The 21,764-nt window shown below is 55.5% G+C and overlaps 1 protein-coding gene across 12 annotated transcripts in view; it reads right to left on the bottom strand.

Annotated features, from left to right (window-relative positions):
- PPP1R12B (protein phosphatase 1 regulatory subunit 12B) overlaps positions 1–21,764 on the bottom strand; it is a 171,280-nt gene that overhangs the window by 22,287 nt on the left and 127,229 nt on the right. Inside the window, exon 19 of one of the 12 annotated variants that reach the window (XM_055583205.1) lies at positions 15,387–21,489. The exons of the other annotated variants lie outside the window; for them this stretch is intronic. Coding sequence (XP_055439180.1) covers positions 21,451–21,489 — 39 coding nt within the window. The 3' untranslated portion in view covers positions 15,387–21,450. Of the gene's footprint in view, positions 1–15,386; positions 21,490–21,764 lie in introns of those variants that run through there. 12 annotated transcript variants of the gene reach the window in all.

A 21,764-nucleotide genomic window follows, 5' to 3' on the forward strand; every position in this document is an offset into this window, starting at 1 on the left:
GGGGCCTCAGCAGCAGAGACAGCAAGCTGCTCAGAAAGCAGCAGGCACACAGAAAATGGAAAGTAGGAAGGAGGAGGACCCAGACAGACCACAGCTCAGAAACGCTCCCAAACCAAGAAGCTGGCTCCCCCCTCCCACAACTCGCAAACTCTCCCTAATGACCTCACTGGCCGTTGGGGCCTGTTTCTAATAAGAGAGCAGGACCGCGGGCGCCTGGACTCACAAGGCCGTCCTGGAATAGGACGGGGCCAGGCTGGTTTTCATTTGTGAAATGTAGAGGCTCTCGAAACACCAGCAGCTGGCTTAGAAAAATTCCCACAAAAGCTTTTAGCTTGGAGTTACTGGGAGTTCAGGAAGGTGGATAATTAAAACCAAACTCCTCTGACCAAGTTTAAAATAAAATCGTGGCTCTGGAGGCCGGGCCCAAGGGAGAGGGACGGACCGCGTCACGTGCCCAGGCCGAGACCAGCGGGCTGACCTCAGAGCCGTGGGAAAGCCTGTGTCCGCGCTCCCTGTAGAGGACGCAGCGGGCACCAAGCCAGCAACTGCCTCGTGCCCAGACGAGGGCCCGCTGCACACCTGGCCGCGTCTGAGAACGTCCACGCGACTCCGAGCCTCTGAGAGCCCCTCCCCACATGCAGACATGGCCTTGGGGTCTGGGAAGCCTGAACCAACGGCCCGGGGGCTTCAGCTCTGAACAGGACCTTCCTGAGCCCGGGCTGTCCCAGCATCCGGGACTACACGCTGGGGTGGGGAGGGAAACCGTCCCTCTGCAGAGAGCAGCGGGGTCAGGCGCTTCCCAAAGCTGGGGATGGGTGTCACCAGGTCTCCACTGGACCGTCTTCTCTTGCACACCTGCCATCCATGTGGGCCAGGTCCTGCCCTGGTGTGCCCCTGTTCAGGCTCCTGGCCGAGCCCGGCTGTGCCCCTGGGCTGGTCCCGCAGCCCCCGCCTCCTACAGGGATGCGGCCGCCTGTCACACTCCTCTGCTCCCCTGCCATCAGCCCAGGATGCTCTGTGCTCAGGGCTGGTGGCTGAGTCAGGCCAGCCTTGCTGAGGGCTGTGTGCCCACCACACAGTCCAGGGAGAAACACGTGAGCACGGTCGCAGGCCCCAGCCCAGGCCGGGACACCAGCTCAGGATGTTCTGGAAAGCCCCATGGTGAGAGGCTCAGCCGAGCTCACCCCGCACCCCAGGGCAGGAAGCATCCACAGTGCAAGGCCCTGCAGCGGCGGGCAGCTGGCGGCTCACAGGCTGAGGCAGAACAAGGCCGCAGCATGGCGTGCGGGCAGGGGGCGTCCTCTGGGCAGTGACATGGAGGCGAGACTTGCAAGCAAACTCCAGCTTTTAAAGTGTTCAATCATCTGCCTTCATCGCATGCTACCCCGTTCGTCTTTACCAAGTACTTACTGCATATGGAAAGTAAACCAAAGGAGTCGAGAAACACAGGACTCACATTCAGTTCCTGGAGATACTTCTGAAAACACTCACTGCCAGATCGTGACGAGTCACGTGGAGGCTCGTGGAAACGAGGCAACCAGCTGTCGCTGCACAAGCTCTGCCGCGTCCCCGTCGGCAGAGGCCCAGCCCTGCTGCCCCTCTGGTCACACGGGCCCAGTCTTCATTCCATCCAGGCCGGCACCTTTCCCTTGTGGACATTCCCAGTTTCCCAAGAATTCCCACATCTCTTGTGCTGTGCTTAGTTGCTCAGTCATGTCTGACTCTGTGACCCCATGATTGTAGCCCTCCAGCCTCCTCTGGCCGTGAGGATTTCTCCAGGCAAGATTACTGGAGTGGGTTGCCATGCTCTTCTCCAGGGGATCTTCCCGACGCAGGGATCGAACACAGGTCTCCTGCATTGCAGGCAGGTTCTTTACCGTCTGAGCCAGCAGGAAAGCCCCACAGATCTTTTGGGAGCTCACAGTGTACTGATAGAAGGAAATACACGAACATACCAAAGTTTCCCCGAAGAACCCGGGGCAAGCCCTCTGCACTTGAACACCATTCGCAAACTGTCCTGAACCCCCAGACACAGCATCCTCTCCAGGTGGCCTTCACGGGCCAGGTGACAAGGACCAAGGACACGAGCTGGTTCCTGTGGCTCTAGTCGGGCGCCCGGCCCGCATGGAGCACGCACGCGCACAGGCCCTGGGCCCGCACAGCGTGCGGATGGAGCAAACTGGCATGGCGCAGGCACTGGAGGAGCTCCGTCAGCACCCGCCCCCACTGCCCACTCACTTGGCCCCTTGGGCTGCGGGGCTGCAGGCCGCCAGAAGAGTAAGCTCAAGCACACCCCTGCCCTCAAGCCAGGGTTTTGATTATTTGTAGATTCTGATTATCCAGGCTAATCCCTACTTGCCCTCTCTAACCCATGGGCACTTCGGGTTGTTATTTGACTGTCTGAGCAGTTACGCTCTCTCTCTGATAACAACCACTCGAGAGGCCGGCGCTCTGACCAAAGACGCTGCTGCCACTGGGAAGCGGGCAGCGGTCACGGCCAGGCCTCCCGGGGAGGACGCCTGCTCTGCGGTCCAAGAAGGCGGTGGGGCTCCGGGCTGGGACCGCGCTGGCCCCTGCGGGACACACACTCAGGACCAGGAACCAGAGGAACGAAAGGCCGGCTCGAGCCTCTCCCGTCTCCTGATTGTAACCGTTGGCCCGCCCGTGGGGGATGAGGCCAAGAGACAGCGAGAGCCATGCTGGGCCCTGGAACCGTCTCAAACGGGAGACGTGGGCCATGGAAGGCAGACTGGAGCCCCAGCCTCTCAACCCCACTGCCCTCCACAACCCTCCGCTCCCGGGTTCTTCGGGACGGATGCTCGTAACCGTAACAGCCAGATGTGGGCCCTAGCTCCCTGCAGGGGCGGCCCGGGCGGAGCCCTGGCCGCTCCGGCTCCTCCCCAGGCTGTGCTCCCCGCTGCTCCCCACGGTTTAGGTCACACATCTAAGCACTCTCTGCCTGTGATTTTCTCCTGAGCTTCAGACCAACCACTTCCCATCACCCCTGAGCCTCCCAAAGCACCTCTCACTGGACACGTCACCATCTGGGGCACCTGGCCTGCCCCGCCATGGGGCTGTGTCTGCCATCTTCTCCGGAGCTGCCCATACCGGGGCCTGCAGGTCACGCAGGGCCCCCCTGCCCGCCTTCCAGGCAGATGCACCTACCGCCTGACGGGCCTCCTGCGCCCAGCACCAAACCCGTGCCCGCACCTTGACCACAAGGCTCCCTCTGCCCCGCGGTGACCCCTGCGTTTCTCCTCATCTCCCCTGTGAGCCGGCAGGCCTCCGGGCAGGGAGTACTTCCATCTCACTCCTGGGTCTAGAATCGGCCTGTTGCACGTGGAACAGTCCCCAGAGAAGATCCACCACAGTGCCGAGAGTCCCAGAACCAGTCTCTGGTCTGCAAGCCTTCCTCTGTGGCTGACCCAGCCCAGTCCACTCGGGACTCGGGGCACTGCTGCGAGGGCGGTGGGACCTGCTTCCAGGCCGACAGGCCCTCCCGTTCTCGTGAGGCGCTTCCTGCTGAAGAGTCGCTGCTGACGAGCATTTTACTCCGTGGATTTAAAAGACCAAACCAAACCCAGCACACCAGTGGTTGTGATTAGAAAGAAAGCAACAGCCAGCCACCTGCACCCTTAGTCTGTATTATTCACCCAGACAACACGTCTCATCCTGGGACAACAGGTTCTAAAATGGAGTCAAGACTGCATCCCAGACCGGAAGTGCCCGGTCAGGATGGTGGGAGCAGGAGAAAGTGGCACCTATGGGCTGCTCACTGTCTGCCACAGGGGCCGGTGGGCAGCGGGGCAGGGCTGGAGACACAGGCTCAGCAAGGGGGGGCAGGGCTGGAGACACCGCTCAGCAAAGAGGGGGGCAGGGCTGGAGACACCGGGCTCAGCAAAGAGGGGGGCAGGGCTGGAGACACCGGGCTCAGCAAGGAAGGGGCAGGGCTGGAGACACCGGGCTCAGCAAAGAGGGGGGCAGGGCTGGAGACACCGGGCTCAGCAAAGAGGGGGGCAGGGCTGGAGACACCGGGCTCAGCAAGGAAGGGGCAGGGCTGGAGACACCGGGCTCAGCAAAGAGGGGGGCAGGGCTGGAGACACCAGGCTCAGCAAAGAGAGGGGCAGGGCTGGAGACACCGGGCTCAGCAAGGTGGGAGGCAAGGCTGGAGACACTGGGCTTAGCACGTTGTGGGGTGGGGTGGGGGCGGGGGCATGGAGACACTGGGCTCAGCGGGGGGTGGGGCCGGCAGGGAGACAGGTGCTTTGTGGGGTGGTCGCTCCCCTCTGTCTGGGAGGCAGATGCCTCATGGGGTATGCACTCCCTGCTGCCACAGGACCCAACACCAAACGTACCCTTGTTAGTTTGTAAAGCTGGTTACAATTTTAGCTGGTAAAATGTTCCCTTTATTCACATTAATAGCTAGGGTGAAAAATATTATGTAAAATCTGCGTATTTTCTGTTGAGATATAAGTCCTGAAGGAATAACAAGCCAGGTTACATGGGGAAAATACTACTGATCTTGGTTTATAGACGCAGGTCAAATCCTATTATCATAAATACCAACCAATTCAAAGAAAATCTGTCTAATTAAAAGACTCCCAGGGCACAGCTGATGTCCCACTTACTCCAAGACTATTTGGTACAACAATGTCAACCAAGCACTGCAGACATTCGACTTTCTCGGGCATTCTGTTATCTCTGGGTATGCCCTGTACTGAGGGATGTTTTGGTAAATTAGCAAATGATATTTTGAGAATATTGACCAGAGGTTACCTGGCTCTTACTTTCAAGATGATTTAAAAATGCTAAACCATGTAAACTGACTAGTTTTTAAGAGAATTTATAGACTTGAAACCTGATAAACAGTCACAGTGGTTACAGAACAAAAAAGAGCTGGAGGCATCTAATGTACTTGTAGCTCGGGATTATTTTTTTATATTGGAAAATTACATCAAAAGGCAGTTTGTATGGCATCACTGATTCAATGGACATGAGTTTGAGCAAACTCTGGGAGCTGGTGAAGGACAGGGAAGCCTGGCGTGCTGCCCCTCAGGGGGTCGCGAAGACTCGGACTGAACCACAGTGAGTGTGTGAGCCGGGCACCTGGCGGAGCTGCTCAGGGTGTGAGGAGAGGCCGACCTTCAAGTCAATCAACGCGGGGGGAGGCGCCCGCCAGACTCGCGCAGGACTCTGGAAGCTGTCTGGCTTTCCCTGAGCAAGAGGTCAGAGACGGCAGGCCTGTCACTCGGGGACCACCCCTCAGTTTTCAGACAGAGATGCTGAACTAGTGAGAGTCTGGTGTGAAAGGGGCAGCGGAGACCAGCACTGTGGGTCAGGAGGGTGGGTGGTGGGCGCCTTCCTCATGGGGCTGGACTTAAAGCCATGTGCAGTAGTATAATCAGGGGCTCAGAGAATGAAAACTTTATTATTTTAAAACTACAAACTAGAGAAAGTAAGCAAGACCCTTGGTTGGGGAGGACGTATCGTTTGCACATAAGTGAATATTAAGGAGGATGTTAGTTGCACAATCTCTAGGCAAACGTTAGCTTACTACATTATCTTGAAAAGGTCGTCGTTTTACCCAGTACAGAAATGCTGAATTACATAATATTAAAAGTGCCAGACGCTGCTGGGAGTTTAGAGGCATGATAACACAGTTTCACTTTTCAAACTGCTGAAAACTCACCCTGTCGTTTGTTTTCTGGAGTCAGAAATAACCCGTTCGAGCTGCAATTTACAGGCTTCCTGAGCACTGAAGAGCAGCGTGCCCTGAACTCCCCCATGAGAACAGCCGCAACCTCACAATTCCTCTGAGATGTTTTCCTTACAGGAAAGGAAAATGGAAGCATTTGCTGTTTAGCCCTTTGGATGCCACAATTTTCCTTAGTGGGGGCTTCGAGCCTCGGGCCTGCAGAACCGGGTCCGGTGGCGTGTGGCATCTGGCAGGACAGCCGTTCCCAGCAGGGTGCCCCAGGTCCTCTGCTGGCAGGCCATCGATTCTGCCCTGGAGGGGGCTCGGGGGCCCTGGGGGCCTGGCTCCGGGGGCGCGCAATCTCAGCCTCCTGTGGCACCACCACATCCCAGGGCCACCCAAGCTCGTAACGGCTGTTTGGGAGCTGTGGGTCCTCAACCCTCACAAGTATTTGTCGTGTGCTTGCTGACAAGGGGCCGGGCCGGGTTCCGCACTCTCTGGGGAGGATGCGGGGATGGCAGCGCCCTAGGCAGGCCCCCGGGGCTCAGAACCGCGGCCCGGTCTGTCCTCGGGGCATCTGTGCTGCACACGCGCCCGGAAGCAGCATCAGAAGGCAGGGGAGACGCCGGCGCGGACCCCACAGGACACGAGCCGAGGCATGCTGGGAGATGAAACCAGGGTTCCCCGCCCGTCCCAAGTGTCGACAGCCCCGGGTTAGTCTGCGTGTCTGACACCTGAGCGGAGCGGGAGGGCTTTCCACAGCGCAGGCCCAGGCTGCCCGGGTCTCCGGGGCTGCAGCCGGCAGTGGGAGCCCGGCCGCCCCCTGACCCGAGAAGCCGCACCCAGGCCGGGTTTTGGCCCCTCTATCCCAGAGCCTCGACTCTCTCCACCGTGGCCTTGGCCCAAAAGTTGGGGGGCAGGTGGCCATTGGGGACTGAGACAGGAAGTAAGCTGCAGCCCATGTAGAAAGGACACGGGCTCCTCGGCACAGGAAAGGGGTGTCCCTGGAGACGCGAGCAGGGTGCTACCGGGAGGCACTGCTCTGGGAGCGGCCCCAGGGCTGAGCGATGCTGACCAGGGCTCCTCTCACCACAGGACAGCCCGGCTGACCCCACCGCGGGCCCTGCCTAGCAGCTGCGGAGCGCGGGCTCCCCAGCTCCTTGGGGACGACAGCAGCCAGGCCATGTGCAAAGAGGCCCCACACTCCCAGGACACACGCAGGAGAGGCTGTGCGGTCATTCACACCGTGAGAAATATACTGAAAGCAGATACAGAACTGCTCAGAAGACACGCAAGACTTCTTCAGGGTTCCCCTCCAAACAGGTGAGCCGTGGCCACCCCGCAGGAGCCGCCGTCCCGACCCCCGACTGCCCCCCGAGCAGGGAGCTCGCGGCCACGTGCAGACACGTGCCCTGAAGCGGGAGCTGCCAGGGCCGTCACAGCCAGCGGGGGCGCCTTCGGCTTCTCCAGCACAGAATTTCCTGATGGCCACCGAGGACTGGGACCCCGTGTCTGGAACGTCTGCCCTCTGCTGTCCATCACTCAGAGGTACCCCGCGCACACACACACAGAGCCTGCGCATGCCTGAGGTCACCGCACACGCTTCCACGGCCCTGGGACACAGCGCCGACCCGAACGTCACAGGAAGGGGCCGCTGAACACAGCTGGCCTCCACTCTGCCGTTGGCGAGGAGCTCCACCTGAGCTTTCCAAGGCTGCTTTCAGGGCAGAAACCTCCTGTCGAGCAGCTCCTGGCCAGCTGGTTCCACACGCCCCGCAGCACCTCTGCCCAGCCTGACCCCAGGGCCAGCCCGGCCCCACAGGCCCCAGGGCCCAGTCCACAGCCTACCCCCGAGCCCAGACCCCAGGGCCAGACCAACCCCAAGGCCCAGCCTGACCCCACAGACCCCAGACCTCAGCCCAGCCCAGCCCCACAGACCCTAGAGCCCAGCCCACAGCCTACCCCCGAGCCCAGACCCCAGGGCCCAGCCCGACTCCAGCAGACCCCAGGGCCCAGCTTGACCCCATGGCACAGCCCGACCCTAACACACCCAGGGCCAGTACACAGCCCGGCCCCAACCCCACAGACCCCAGGGCCAGCCCATAGCCTACCTCCGAGCCCAGACCCCAGGGCCAGCCTGGCCCCACAGACCCTAGGGCCCAGCCCACAGCCTACACCTGAGCCCAGACCCCACAGACCCCAGACCTCAGCCTGGCCCTGACCCCACAGACCTCAGGGCTCAGCCCACAGCCCCACCCCGACAGAGCATGGACAGAAGGGGTCTGCTTACTCGGAGAGTCTTGGCCGTCGGGGAGGGCGAGGCCGGGGGTGAGTCCGACTGGGCCGTCCTGCTCCGAGCGAGGTCCTTGCCCCGGCCGTGCAGGGAGGACATGGCCCCAGGGGGGTGCAGGGAGGGGCAGGGCCACCGAATGCCTCCGATCGTGCCTCAGAGCTGGGTGGGTCACGGGGGAGGCCCCGTCGGTGAGTCCACGCGGGGTCTGAGCGCGTCCAGTACAGCCCAGCCTGCTTTTCCCCGAGGAGCTTCTCACGGAGGCCCGCACCCGCAGAAAGAGGTCCAGGCTCCGGGAGCACAGGTCACGCCCGGGTGGACGAGCCTGCGAACAGCCGCCCTGTATTCATCTGCGGGGAGGACGCACCAACCACCTGGACACCATGCCGCCTCCTGGAGCCAGGCGCCAGGGCTGCACTGGGCCCTGTGACCGCTGGCCGCGACAAATGCAGCTTAAAAGACTTAAACATACAGACACCAAACGTAAATAAGGCAGCCAGGGCTCAGGAGAAGGAAGCGGTCTGGGGAAGTCCGAGGAGGCTGCTCTTACATATAAACACGCGGCCCCACACGCTCCCGCCCTCCACTCTGACATTCCAAATCCTATTCGCTCAGCGAGGAATGCTGGACGAGGGCCAAGGGCAGAGATGCACTTTCCACTCGGAACTCACTCGGGTTGCCACTTGCAGGAGGAGAAGAAAGCCCTCGGCTCCTGGGAACACAGGGGGCCCTGGGGGCTAAGCCGCGGTCCCCGCCCCCGCCCCGCTTCTCAGAGGCGTCTCCCCGGGGGGAGCAGGGACTCTTCCACATCTGGGCCCGTGAACGACAAAGCCCAGACAGGCACACGGAGGCCTTTCATGTCCAAGTGTAACCACACGTCACTCCTGCCGCCCTGTGAGGAAGCTGCAAGTTGAAACTCCGGCCACAGCGGAGGAAGCTCTCCGCACACGAGACCCTGGCGGCGGAGCCTCTGAGAACACAGCTCGGCAGGGTTTTACAAAATGCCATCACTGGAGGATCACGAGGGGTGGGGAGAGCCAGGAGGAGCAAGCAGAGGACAGAGGCTGCGGGGCGTCCAGAGTTAAGCAGAGGAATTCCTCTGCTTGGTGTGGAAGGGTTCTGCGTTTGGCCTTGAAACATCTCGAGTTTAATCTCTTGCGCTCTGCACCATCGCCAGGGTAGCCAGCACTTCCAGGCCGAGCGCTTTCTCAGCTAGCAGCTCCATCCCCGAAGTAACAAGGCACTCAGCACCCGCCTCCCGCCCCACTCGCCCCCAGCAAGCCCCCTTCCCTCCAACGCCCCGGTATCTTCCCCACCCTTCTGAGCAACTTCTGAAGCTGAATCAAGGGAACTGGGCCTGCTCTGAAGAATACAGGCTGAAACGTCTATACAGGGGCCCTGATCCATTCCCAATCTAAAACCCCCTAGGAGAACTGACCAATTCTACCATGAACCAGTTACATGCATCCAAAAGGCAGGGATCTTGGGGCTCAGATCCATAAGTCTGACCTTCTGAAACCTACTTACACGGCTACTCCCGTCTCTGGGGGCACGTCTTCCTGTGTTAGACCTTCCCACTTAGAAGAGAGACACCGAGGAGACACTTCCACAGCGCGACAGGCTGGGGAGGTCAGGCGCTGTCCGATCTGAGAGACCCTGAGGGCCGACACCGCCCCGGGTGCGGCGACCCCCTCCTTGTGGGCAGCTGCTCCCCGCCGTCCCTGCGCATCTCGCGTCTGCGTCTCGGTAGCACCGATGACCGTCAAGCCCTCCGTGTCTCAGTGTCTCTAACACCCATCATCTCACCTGGCCCTCTCCCCCACACGGAAAAGGACGACCACCCTACAGACGGGGAGACAAGCCCTCGCGGGCTGACGACGTGGCAGGAGACGCGCAGCCAGCGAGAGAGGAGCGAGGCACAGGGCCCGGCGGGGAGCCCTGACTTCAGCAAAGCGTCTCCAGGCGTCGGGGAAGGGTGGACAGCTGCAGCGGTCCGTGCAGATGCTGGCCGTCCGCGACGCTCACAGGAAGCGGCCGGCGTGCAGGGACAGAGATGAATTCTCCAGAAAGGTAAATCTCAGCTCCTTCTTGATCCACTGGTCCTTGTATATGCGTGACTTTTTCTTCAAGCTGCAACAAGCACTTACTGTCTCCCTTCTCACTGCCGAGGCGTTGGCCCCGATGGCCCCCGCGCTGCGCCTTTGGGTGGAGCCCGATCTGCTTTCCAGGCAGCGCCGTGTTGCAGCGGCACCGCCGCATGGGGCGGCCCGAGACGAAAGCAGCCCGCGTCTCTCCATGCTGCGGGCGGCCCGAGACGAAAGCAGCCCGCGTCTCTCCACGCTGCCTCGCCATGAGGCGTGACCTTCTGACCTGGGCACACACGTCCCCGTGGGGGCGGCTGCTCAGTCAGACGGGCGGCATGGAGCAACGGCGCGGCAAGAGTGGCCCTCTCGGTCTCCACCTGAGGGTCTGGCCTTTCGTCTCTCAGCCTAGTCACCTAAGCACCCAGGAAAGGCGCTCTTCAGAGAGAGCGCTACATGATGTATTTCCACACAGGCAGACAGGAGAGAATGTTGGGTTTGTGCTTCATTTCTTCCAGGGAGACAAAGGAAAAAAGTTCAGCAATGTTAGGAGGTTCTCTGTTATAACTGAACCAGAGTCCCAGGCTGTCAGCTCAGCAGAACCTCTGACAACGTGGGACCAGACGCAGGCCCCTGCGTGCCCCCCTGCGTCTGACGGCACGCGTGCCCGCAGGCGACCGCACACAGCAGGGAAGCTGTGTGTCCTGACCACCTGCTCCCCAAGGGCTCTCCCAGCCTCCCTCAGTGGGCTTTTTGGTTCGGAATCGATGAGCCACTTGAGTCATCGCTAATGTCTCCCCTTATGTCTTAAACAAAGAAACCTAGATGCCAGGGTTTAGGAGTGATGAGGTTTGGTAAAACGCGCCCCGAAGCACCGGCACAGCTGACACGGCCGGCCCCCAGGAGGAGCGTGTGCGCCGAGGCCAGGCCGCCGTCTCGAGAAGGAACATACCGGGCCCCAGCGCCTCCTTCCTCAGTGAGGAACGTGCTTCCCACGCTCCCCCGTGAATGCACAACTCTGGACTGTGCTCACCCCCCGAGAAACGCAGACGGCAGCTGCCTCCAAATTCAGCCTGCGCGAGCAGGCGGCAAACACGGCGTATTATTACACGACCACTGTGTCGGCTGGACCTGCCATTCCACACAGACCCGCCTGCAGCAGGGGCCTCGTGTTTACCCAGAACAGATCTAAGTGCTCAGAGACAGAGACTGTAGCCCACCAGGCCCCTCTGTCCGTGGGATTCTCCGGGCAGGAATACTGGAGCGGACTGCCATTTCCTCCTTCAGGGGATCTTTCTGATCCAGGGATCAAACCCTCACTCCCTGCACTGCAGGCAGATTCTTTACCACTGAGTCACCAGGGAAGCCCATATATATTTCTATATATCTACATATCATTTACTTTTTGGTTCATGTCAAACTAATTTTTTTAAATCCCAAGGGTAGAATACACAAACATAAATGTATGTACCCAGAAATGGAGTGGATATACCCACAGAACTGCATGCCAAACACAAACAACAGCTAAAAACAGTCTCATAATCAGACAGCAAACCCAAAGGGGGTGTATTTTATCACGGTACATATAACCTGTGCAGGTCAGGAAGCAACAGTTAGAACTGGACATGGAATAAGGGACTGGTTTAGAGGTAAAGGAGTACGTCAAGGCTCTGTATTGTCAACTCCGCTTATTTAACTTATACGCAGGGTACATCGTGAGAAATGCTGGGCTGGAGGAAGCACAAGCTGGAATCAAGATTGCCGGGAGAAATATCAATAACCTCAGCTATGCAGATGACACCACCCTTATGGCAGAAAGCGGAGAAGAACTAAAGAGCCTCTTGATGAAAGACAAGTGAAAAAGGTGGCTTAAAACTCAACATTCAAAAAACTAAGATCATAGCATCCAGTCCCATCACTTCATGGCAAATAGATGGGGAAACAATGGAAACAGTGGCAGACTTTATTTTCTTGGCTCCAAAATCATTGTGGACAATGACTGCAGCCACAAAATTAAAAGACGCTTGCTCCTTGGAAGAAAAGCTATGACCAACCTAGACAGCATGTTAAAAAGCAGAGACACCACTTTGCCAACAAAGATCCATCTAGTCAAAGCTATGGTTCTTCCAGTAATCATGTATGGATGTGAGAGTTGGACTATAAAGAAAGCTGAGCGTCGAAAAATTGATGCTTTTGCACTGTGGTGTTGGAGAAGACTTTTAAGAGTCCCTAGGACTGCAAGGCAGAGAAGGCAATGGCACCCCACTCCAGTACTCTTGCCTGGAAAATCCCATGGACGGAGGAGCCTGGTGGGCTCCAGTCCATGCGGTGGCTAAGAGTCGGACACGACTGAGCGACTTCACTTTCACTTTTCACTTTCATGCATTGGGGAAGGAAATGGCAACCCACTCCAGTGTTCTTGCCTGGAGAATCCCCGGGACGGTGGAGCCTGATGGGCTGCCGTCTATGGGGTCGCACAGAGTCAGACACGACTGAAGCGACTTAGCAGCAGGACTGCAGGGAGATCCAACCAGTCCATCCTAAAGGAAATCAGTCCTGAATATTCATTGGAAGGACTGATGCTGAAGTTCCAATACTTTGGTCACGTGAAGCAAAGAGCCGACTCATTATAAAAGACCCTGATGCTTGGAAAGATTGAAGGCAGGAGGAGGAGATGACAGAGGATGAGATGGTTGGATGGCATCACTGACTCAGTGAACATGAGTTTGGGTAAACTCCAGGAGACAGTGAAGGAAAGGGGAGCCTGGTGTGCTGCAGTCCATGGGGTTGCAGAGTTGGACACGACTGAGTGATAAAGCATAACCTCTTGGAATTGGTCACAAAAGCAGACCCGGGGCTGCCACATACAATTCTGGAGCTTCTGGCCAAGGGGTCAGAAAAGGGCCTCTGTCTGCACTTTTGAGGGTCACAGCTGAGCCCCGGGATGAAACGTTTAAGTTAACAAATATACACTGTAGAAATTTAGCCAGAAATGTGAGGTCTAGACTTCTCTGAAGATCCCACCCTGAAACCCATTCATCCTGAACTGCGGCCTCTCCAGAAGAGCGGCGGGGATGGGGTTGAGGGCGGGCTGTCGGTTCGGGAAGGGGAGGAAGACTTTCAACAGGCTCTCCCGTCCCCAGGGAGGTCTGCTCAGAGTCTGGGAGCCAGTATCTAGTCTTTCAAAAATCCTCCTGCTGCTCTTCTTGCAAATCGATTTTGGGGGACAGCTTAGTGTACAAACTTCTGAGACACCATAATATACAATATTTTAGTTCAGATCTAGGGAAGGAGGCAATGAGTCAAGTTATTAACAATCATTAACTATAAATAGTTCAGATCTCCGTTCCTCCTTTTGTAACCAAGAATCTGGAACACAACAATAAGTTTCAGGTGTACTTATGAATATAGGGCCAAATAAAGTATTTTCTACTTTTAACCATCAATTTGATTTTCTCCCATCAATCCACTGACCACCACTGAGTGCTCGCGCGACGGACTTCCTAAACAGGTCTTCCCACTGAGAGGAGGCCAGCGCATGCCAGCACACACTCAGAAGAAGAGTCTGGGGTCCTAGGAGCTCCATGGATTTATGCTGCTGTTCTCATTACTGGGTGCCTGGAGGGGCCACCAGCATCGCAGCGGGATGGGAAAAAGGAGCTCTTTGCCAGGCATCCCATCTCTGCCCATTTCCCCATCTCCATCTGCATCCTTGGTCTGTGTGAGGGGAGGTACCCTCTGGGGGCCGGGCACAGACTCCTGAGCAAGGAGGACACAGCAGGAGCTTCACCACAAAGCAGCCTCCTACCTTCCCTGCCTCTGGGAGGAGCCCTCCCAAGAAGAGCCGGTCCTCAGCTCACACCTGGGTGGACTCTGGTTTCCTTCCCCATCTCTGAACAGTGGTAGGGGCAGACCCCCTCTGATCGAGCTCCCGAGGCCTGGTAAACCCTCCGCAGATTGGCTCAGGCCTGGCGTCTCTGGCCCAGGGTTGGAAGGCAGTGGTTAGAGTATTACCCGATTTCCTCTGGTGGTTATGGGGCTTTTCTATTTTCCTATTACTTCTTGAATAATTTTGGTATTTTATATTTTCCCAGAAAAGTATCTGTTTAAACCAAGTTTTCATGCTTATGGTCATAATGCTGTTCAAAAACACATCTTATGATTAATGTCCGTTTTCTCTTTTCTGTCCCCCTCTCTTCTGGTACTATTCATTCTGACTGTCCCCACCAGCCCCCAATGCCATCGTGTGTCAGAGGTTTACCGTATTTTATGTCTCTTCACAGAATCAGCTTCTGGTCTCACAGATCACCTCTAGCGTGCTTCGTTTCCGGTCCGTTGATTTCTGCCCATCTCTTTATCTCACCCTTTCTACTGCACTTGGGCATTCTCTGTTCCCTTCCCAGCATCTCGAGTTTGAAAGCCTGGCTCATTGGTTTTCGTTCGTTCTTATTTTCAAGCGTTTTCAACTGTAGTCTGCACTGAAGGGTGTAGCTTTTTCTCCTTAGCGTCCGCCCCCCCCCTCCCCGATCTAGTGTGAAGTGACCTCATTCTAAATATTTTCTAACTGGTGACAACAGCCGCCCTGACCCACGCAGTGTCTTCATAAGGAGGCTTTCAGCGTCCTTGTCCCCACCCACACCGCTGCTGCTGCAGCCTCTGCGGTCTCGATGCCGCCCCCGCGTCGCTCCTGCTCTCAGGATGGGCCCCGAGCTGCCGCCGGCTGCGGGACGCGCCGCGGTGCCCGGCGCTCAGAGTCCCTCACGCCCCCCTCCGCCTCTCCCTGCACTGCACTCTGGCAGAACCACAGCCTCGTTTAAGCTGACCTTCCTGCCGACTCTGCCACTGCCGCTCGTCACCGCGAGGGGCTGGCAGAGCAGCACACCAGCAGGCTCGCCGGCCTCGATTTAAATGCAGTGTGCCCTTGAGCCGGGCGGGCCCCACGCCTTCCAGCGCTGCGCTCACACCCCTTCCACATGTTGTTCTCCAGCTGCTGGTCTGCTTGCTGCTTCACTGGGCAACGGCAGCAGGCAGGCCACATCCCGGCTGTGGATGGCCCTCTCCCGGGGCACCCGTGGCCCAGGCCTGCTCCCGCCCCCTCTCCCGGGACACCCGTGTGCTCCGCAGCCCGGGCCCACCCCCTCGCCCCCTCGCCCCGGCTCCTGCAAGGCCACCGCTCTGCTCTGCCCAGTTCTGGGCTTGCTCCCCACCGTCCGCCTCCCCCAGCCCCATTGGCCAACTTCTGCATCCCAAGAAGCCACCCCTGTCTTGACCCCGTCTCTCCTGTGAACTATCATTCCATTTCTCTGCCCACCTCTGCTGAGAAACTTGTTTGCAAAAAATGACTGTTTTTCATGTTTCTAACGCCTCTCCCCAGCTGTGTCTTGAAACCTCTGCTGCTAGCCTTTCTGCCCCCTGGCTCCACCGGAGCTGGCGCTGCCAAGGTCCCCGCGGACCCCCACACGGACGCCACTGGGCAGCCCTCAGCCTTCGCGACCTGACCCGTCAGCAGCCCTGAGTGCTGCGGCCACTATCTCCGTGGTGCGCTCTTCCCACTCACACGGGACGGGGCACCGCCACTCCCAGGTCCCTCCGGGCCCTGGGCCCAAGGCCCTCCCTGCAGTGCAGAGTGGACCCAGCTCAGTCCTTGACCCTCTCCTGTCTCAAGTACCTTTCCATCCCCTCACAGAGCCTTACAGATTTAAGCATCACCCAGACACGCCACAGGCCTGACGGCGGGCACCCGTGGAGACCTCGGGCTCAACAGCCCCCACCCGGGCCCTGCATCCCTCCCCAGCCTGAGGCCTCCAGCTGCCGGCAACTCGGGCTTTGCAGCTGCTCAGACCAAAGACCTTGGGGTTGCCAAGACCCCTCTTTTCCTCACATCCTGTATGTCCAGAATACTTTTTTCCATTGAGGTATATAGTCCAAGTACAATATTATATGTTTCAAGTGTTTGAGTGAACTCCGGGAGTTGGTGATCGACAGGGAGGCCTGGCGTACTGGGATCATGGGGTCACAAAGTCGGACATGACTGAGTGACTGAACTGTACAATAATTGGCAATTTCTAAAGTTATATTCCGTTTATAGTTTTAATAAAAAAAACTATATTCCCTGTGCTGTACAACATATCCTTGTAGCTTACTTATAGATAGTAGTTTAACGTCTTAATCCCCTGCTCCAGTATTTCCTTCCCCTTTCCTCTCCCTGCTGGTAACCACTGGTTTGTTCTCTAACCCGGGAATCTGCTGCTTTTTATTTTTTGGATTTCACACTTTTCTTTCTCTGACATTTCACACAGTATAATGCCTTCCAAGTCCATCCACATTGTTGTAAATAGCAAAATTTCATTCTTTTCTGTGGCTGAGTAATATTCCACTCTACACACACACACCCCCCCACACCCACACCCACACCCACACACCCCTTCTTCACCCATTCCTCTGCTGAGAGACGCCTAGGTTGCTTCCATACCTTGGTAACTGCAAATAATGCTGTTATGAACACAGGTGCATTATCTTTTCAAATCAGCATTTCTGTTTTCTCTGGGTGTATATCCCGGAGCAGAAGTGCTGGGTCACATGACAGTTCCGTTGCCAGCATTTTGCTTTTCACGGTGGCTGCTCCAGCTCACACTCCCGCCAACGGTGTGAGTGTGTGGCGGCCCTTTCTCCGCGTCCGCACCATGTTGTTTGTGCTCTTTTTGACAACAGGAGTGCTGAGAGGCGTGTGGTGACGCCTCGCTGCAGTCTTAGGCTGCCTTTTCCTGGTGATTAATGATGCTGGCCATCTCCGTATCTTTTCTGGAAAAATATTCAGGTCTATTCAGGTCTTCTGCTTGTTTTTTAATTGAGTTGTTTGTTTTTATGGGGCGTCCCTGGTAGCTCAGCTGGTAAAGAATCCACCTGCAATGCAGAACACCCTGGTTCAATTCCTCGGTAGGGAAGATCTGCTGGAGAAGGGACAGGCTACCCACTCCAGTATTCATGGGCTTCCCTGGTGGCTCAGATGGTAAAGAATCTGCCTGCAATGCGGGAGACCTCGGTTCAATCCCTGGATTGGGAAGATCCCCTGGAGGAGGGCATAGCAACCCACTCCAGTATTCTTGCCTGGAGAAGTCCCCTGGCGGGCTACAGTCCACGGGGTTGCAAAGAGTCGGACGTGACCGAGCGACTAAGCATGCAGGTGAGACCTCACTGTGGTTTCAGTTTAGATTTTCCTGATGATTAATGATGTTGGACATCTTCTCATGGACCTGTTGGCCATCTGTATCTTCTCTAGAAAAATGTCTGCCCAGGTCTTCTACTCGTTTTCTAGTTGAGTGGTCTGCTCTTGTGACGCTGAGTCGTATACGCTGTTTATACATTTAGGATGCTAACCCTTTATCAGTCATGTCATTTGGAACCATTTTCTCCCGTTCAGCAGACTGTCTTCCTGTTTTGTCAATGGTTTCCTTTGCGATGCAAAAGCTCTGAAGCGTAACTGGGTCCCATTTATTGCTGCCCGTCTCCTCTGCTTTAGGAGGCAGAGTGAAACATTCATAAAGGTGGTTTGTTCCTCCATCTGCTTGTGTCATCTTCCGTTTCCTTCATCGGCCTCTGCAGGGTGCAGGGCTTTTGCCTCCTCAGGAAGGTCTATTCCCAGGTATTTTATTCTCTTTGATGTGATGGTGAATGGGGTTGCTCCCTGAATTTCTCTTTATGATCTTTTGTGGATAGTGTACAGGAACCCAGGAGATTCCCGTGTGTTAACTTTCTGTCCTGCAGCGTTGCTGGCGTCACTGAGCCCTAGCAGTTACCCGGCAGCACCATCAGGGCCCTGTGCAGAGTGGCAGGTTGTCTGCAACAGTGACTCTCTTCCTTTCCAATCTGATCCCTTTCATTTCCTGTTCTTCTCTCACTGCTGCAGCTGGGACTTCCAAGACTATGTGGAGTGACTGGTGAGAGTAGACACTCTGGTCTTGTTCCCGTTCTCAGCTTTCAGTTTTTCGCCATCAAGTAGGATGTTAGCTGTGGGCTTGTCATAACCCACCTTTATCATGTTGAACTAAGTTTTCTTTCTCCTCATTTTCTGGAGGCTTTTTTTTTTTAAATAAAAAATGGATGTTGAATTATTTCAAAAGCTTTTTGTGCCTCTACTGAGATGATCATATGGTTTTTATTCTTCAATTTGTTGATGTGGTGTATATCATATTGTCTGTGGATACTAAACCATCCTTGCGTGCCTGGGAAAAAGTCCCACTTAATCACGGTATTTGATTCTCTAAATGTATTGTTAGATCCGGTTTTCTAGTATTTAATTGAGAGGTTTTATAATGTGTTCATCAGTGATACTGGCCTGCAAACGTGTGTGTGTGTGATATCTCAGGCTGCTTTGGTATCAGGGTGATGCTGGCCTCACAGAGTGAGTTGGAAATCCTCCTCCTTCTGCAACTTTTTGGAAGAGTTTCTGAAGAGGAAACCAGTCCTGAATATTCATTGGAAGGACTGATGCTGAAGCTGAAACTCCAATACTTTGGCCACCTGATGCGAAGAACTGACTCATTGGAAAAGACCCTGAAGCTGGGAAAGATTGAAGGCAGGAGGAGAATGGGACAACAGAGGTTGGATGGCATCACCAACTGGACAGACATGAGTTTAAGTAACCTTGGGGAGTTGGTGATGGACAGGGAGGCCTGGCACGCTGCAGTCCATTGGGTTGTAAAGAGTTGGACATGACTCAGTAACTGAACTGAAGAACAGGTATTAACTCTTCTCTAAATGTTGGTAGAGCTTATCTGCCTGTCAATCAATGTAGAAGTAGATTCGATCCCTGGGTTGGGAAGATCCCCTGGAGAAGGCATGGCAACCCACTCCAGTCAGGAAAATCCTGCGGACAGAAGAGTTTGGCGGGCTACAGCCCACAGGAGCGCAGAGAATCAGACACGATGGAGGCCCTGGAGCGCGCGTGCACACACGCACGCACGCACGCACGCACACACACACACACACACGTGATGCCATCTGGTCTTGGACGTTCATTTGCTGGGAGTTTCTGAAGTAACTGATTCAATTTCATTATTGGTAACCGATCTGTTCCCGTTTTCTGTTTCTTCTGAGTTCAGTCTTAGAAGATGGAACATTTCCCAGAATTTGTCCATTTCTTCCAGGTTGTCTGTTAACAACACACAGATGTTCGATAGTCTTTTATGATCCTGTGTATTTCTGTGGTGTCAACTGTAGTTTCTCATTCTTTATTGATTTGGGCCTGCTGTTTTTCTTGAGTCTGGCTAAAGGTTTGTCAATTCTGTTTATCTTTTCAAAGACCCAGTTCTTTTTACAACAGTTGAATTTGCTTATTTTTGGCTGTGCTGCACATGGGCGTTCCCCAGCTGGGGTGCCTGGGCCTCAGCAGCTGTGCTGTGGGGCTTATGCCCCGACCGCGGAGCGAACCCGAGGCTCCTGCACTGGCAGGTGGATTCCTAACCCCGGACAAGCAGGGAAGTTCTCCCCTCCAGTGCCCCAAGGCCTGGCTCTAGCTGACGCGTCTGTCTGGAGGACTCTCCCTCCAGATGTCTTTGTGGCTGACTCGCTCACCTTCTTCAGCTCTTTGTTCTGATCTCAGTCAACAAGATTCATTCCGACATCCCACCTGGCAACAGAGCGTGTCCTCTCTCCACCCAACCCTCTTCATGCAACTCTCTTTTTCACGCCATGTCTAACATATAATACTCCTCGCTGTGCTTGCTCTTTCCCACCCGCCACCTCTGCCTTCTCCCTGCTAGAAGGTCAGCTTCACGAGCCCAGGCTCTCTGTTGACTGTTGCATTCCAAGTGCTCAGGACAATGGATGGTAAGTATCACGCACTCGATAAATACTTGATGAATGAAAGCATGCAGCTGATTTTTAATTCACTGTGGTCCTCAAGATACAACCCCCCGTGTGCCTGGTGTAGCTACCAGAGCAAGCTGGCCTTTATGTTCTCCAAACCTTTTATGTCCTTCAGATGGCTGTGTTTGTTTCACATACTAGTTTCTGAGAGAGGTGTGTAAACTCTGCCTGTGGACATACTATTCATTTGCTACCCTGACAGCTTTTGCTCTATGAATCTTGAGACTGTGTTTTCCGTGTCTACCGTCCATTATTTGGTAACCCCCCTGTGGGCTGCTTTTCACAATTAAGAAGTATTTCCCAGTCATTTGATGTCTTTTGCTTAAAATTATCTTTTGATGGATATTAATGTTGCCATATCAGCTTCCTCTTGGTGAACATCTGCATACATCCTCCCATACTTTTATTTTTAGCCCTTCACTACCGTTTTGAAGACAGCATGCAGTATAATAATTCAACCTGAGTGTCTGCCTGGCTTTACGGGTAAATTCATGCTCATCAAGACTGTGAACACATTTTGTTTTGAATCTCCTATTTACTCTTTTCCCCTTTGCTTCTTTTCATCTCCTTTCCTGTCTTCCACTGGATGGAGTGAATTAATTTGAAAAATTTCCTACTTTTCCTCTACTGATGGGAGTTGTACCTTCTATTTCTATGTTATTTCAGTGGCTGTTCTTACGTAACAGTGTAATAGTTAAGGCATTTTTCCCTTTAGAAGTGTATAAAGTTAACCAGCCTCTTTCTGCTCAAGACTAGAACTGCAGGGCACTTTTACGCCTTTACCATTACATCGCTTCTAGAATTCCAGATCCAAGTTTAAACATTAAGAAACACTGGCTTTATCACCATGTCCACACACCTTCTCTCTTCTGTCCCATTTCCCTCTGGGTTTGTTTTTCCTTCTGCTGAGAAACATGTGGTCCTCGCGCCAGAAGGGCCCGTGGGCTGAGTCAGCCCCGTGTGCCTGGCACCGCCTCTCTGTGCCGGCTGCGTGGCTGCGTGGCGGCGCAGAGCGGCGGGCTCGCGGCTGCTCCCCTCAGCACGGCGGAGGCACCACACTGTCTTCTGGGCTCTGCTGCTGCCGATCTGACTACCATTCTTTTGCAATTTACTTGTATCATTAATGGCTTTTACTTTTGAAATAACAGCAGTTCAGTTCCCCTAATGTCACAAGTCAGAAAAAACATTAGTAAATATTTCCAAAGCTCAAACTCAAAATCAACTGTAGTGGAGGAATATTCCTACTGTTTGGAAGTTGTATGGATTGAAACCTGGGGTGTACTGGGAAATGAGACACGGAGGACAGATGACTCTGACACGGTGATAAGCTTGGGCAGCAGCAGCCCCGACCGCAGGGCCTGTGTGTAAACCCTGCCTGTATCTCCCCGTGCGATCCACAGAGGAGGCCGCTGTCCCTGGAGCCAGGCCGCGGCACTTCCGCCCCAGGAGGCGCCCGGCCCAGGGGAGGACAGCAGCCTGGAGCCGACGGCAGGTGGCCCCTGCAGCTCCCGGACGGCTCAGAAGCTGTGCCCACTCTGGGGCTCTGGACTTTCAACCTGTAAAATAAGGAAGTTGGGGTGGGATAGTTTCCACAGTACCTTCCAGAAATAACTCGGTGACCCCCAGTGTCTGGGGCCTCTAAGGGCTGGGGTGAGCGTGCGGACCGCTCCACACAGCAGAAACCGGTGGCGTTGGAGGGCGGGGCACGGCCCAGACAGCAGCCTGCACTTCACTTCAAGCCTCTGCTTTCCCAATGTCTGTGCTGCCCAAGCACTTGGAAAAAAAATGACAGAAGCAACCAGGGCTCACTAGAGCAGAAGCAAGCGGGGCA

Source organism: Bubalus kerabau, chromosome 5 (genome assembly GCF_029407905.1).
Source record: "Bubalus kerabau isolate K-KA32 ecotype Philippines breed swamp buffalo chromosome 5, PCC_UOA_SB_1v2, whole genome shotgun sequence".
Lineage (NCBI taxonomy): Eukaryota > Metazoa > Chordata > Mammalia > Artiodactyla > Bovidae > Bubalus > Bubalus kerabau.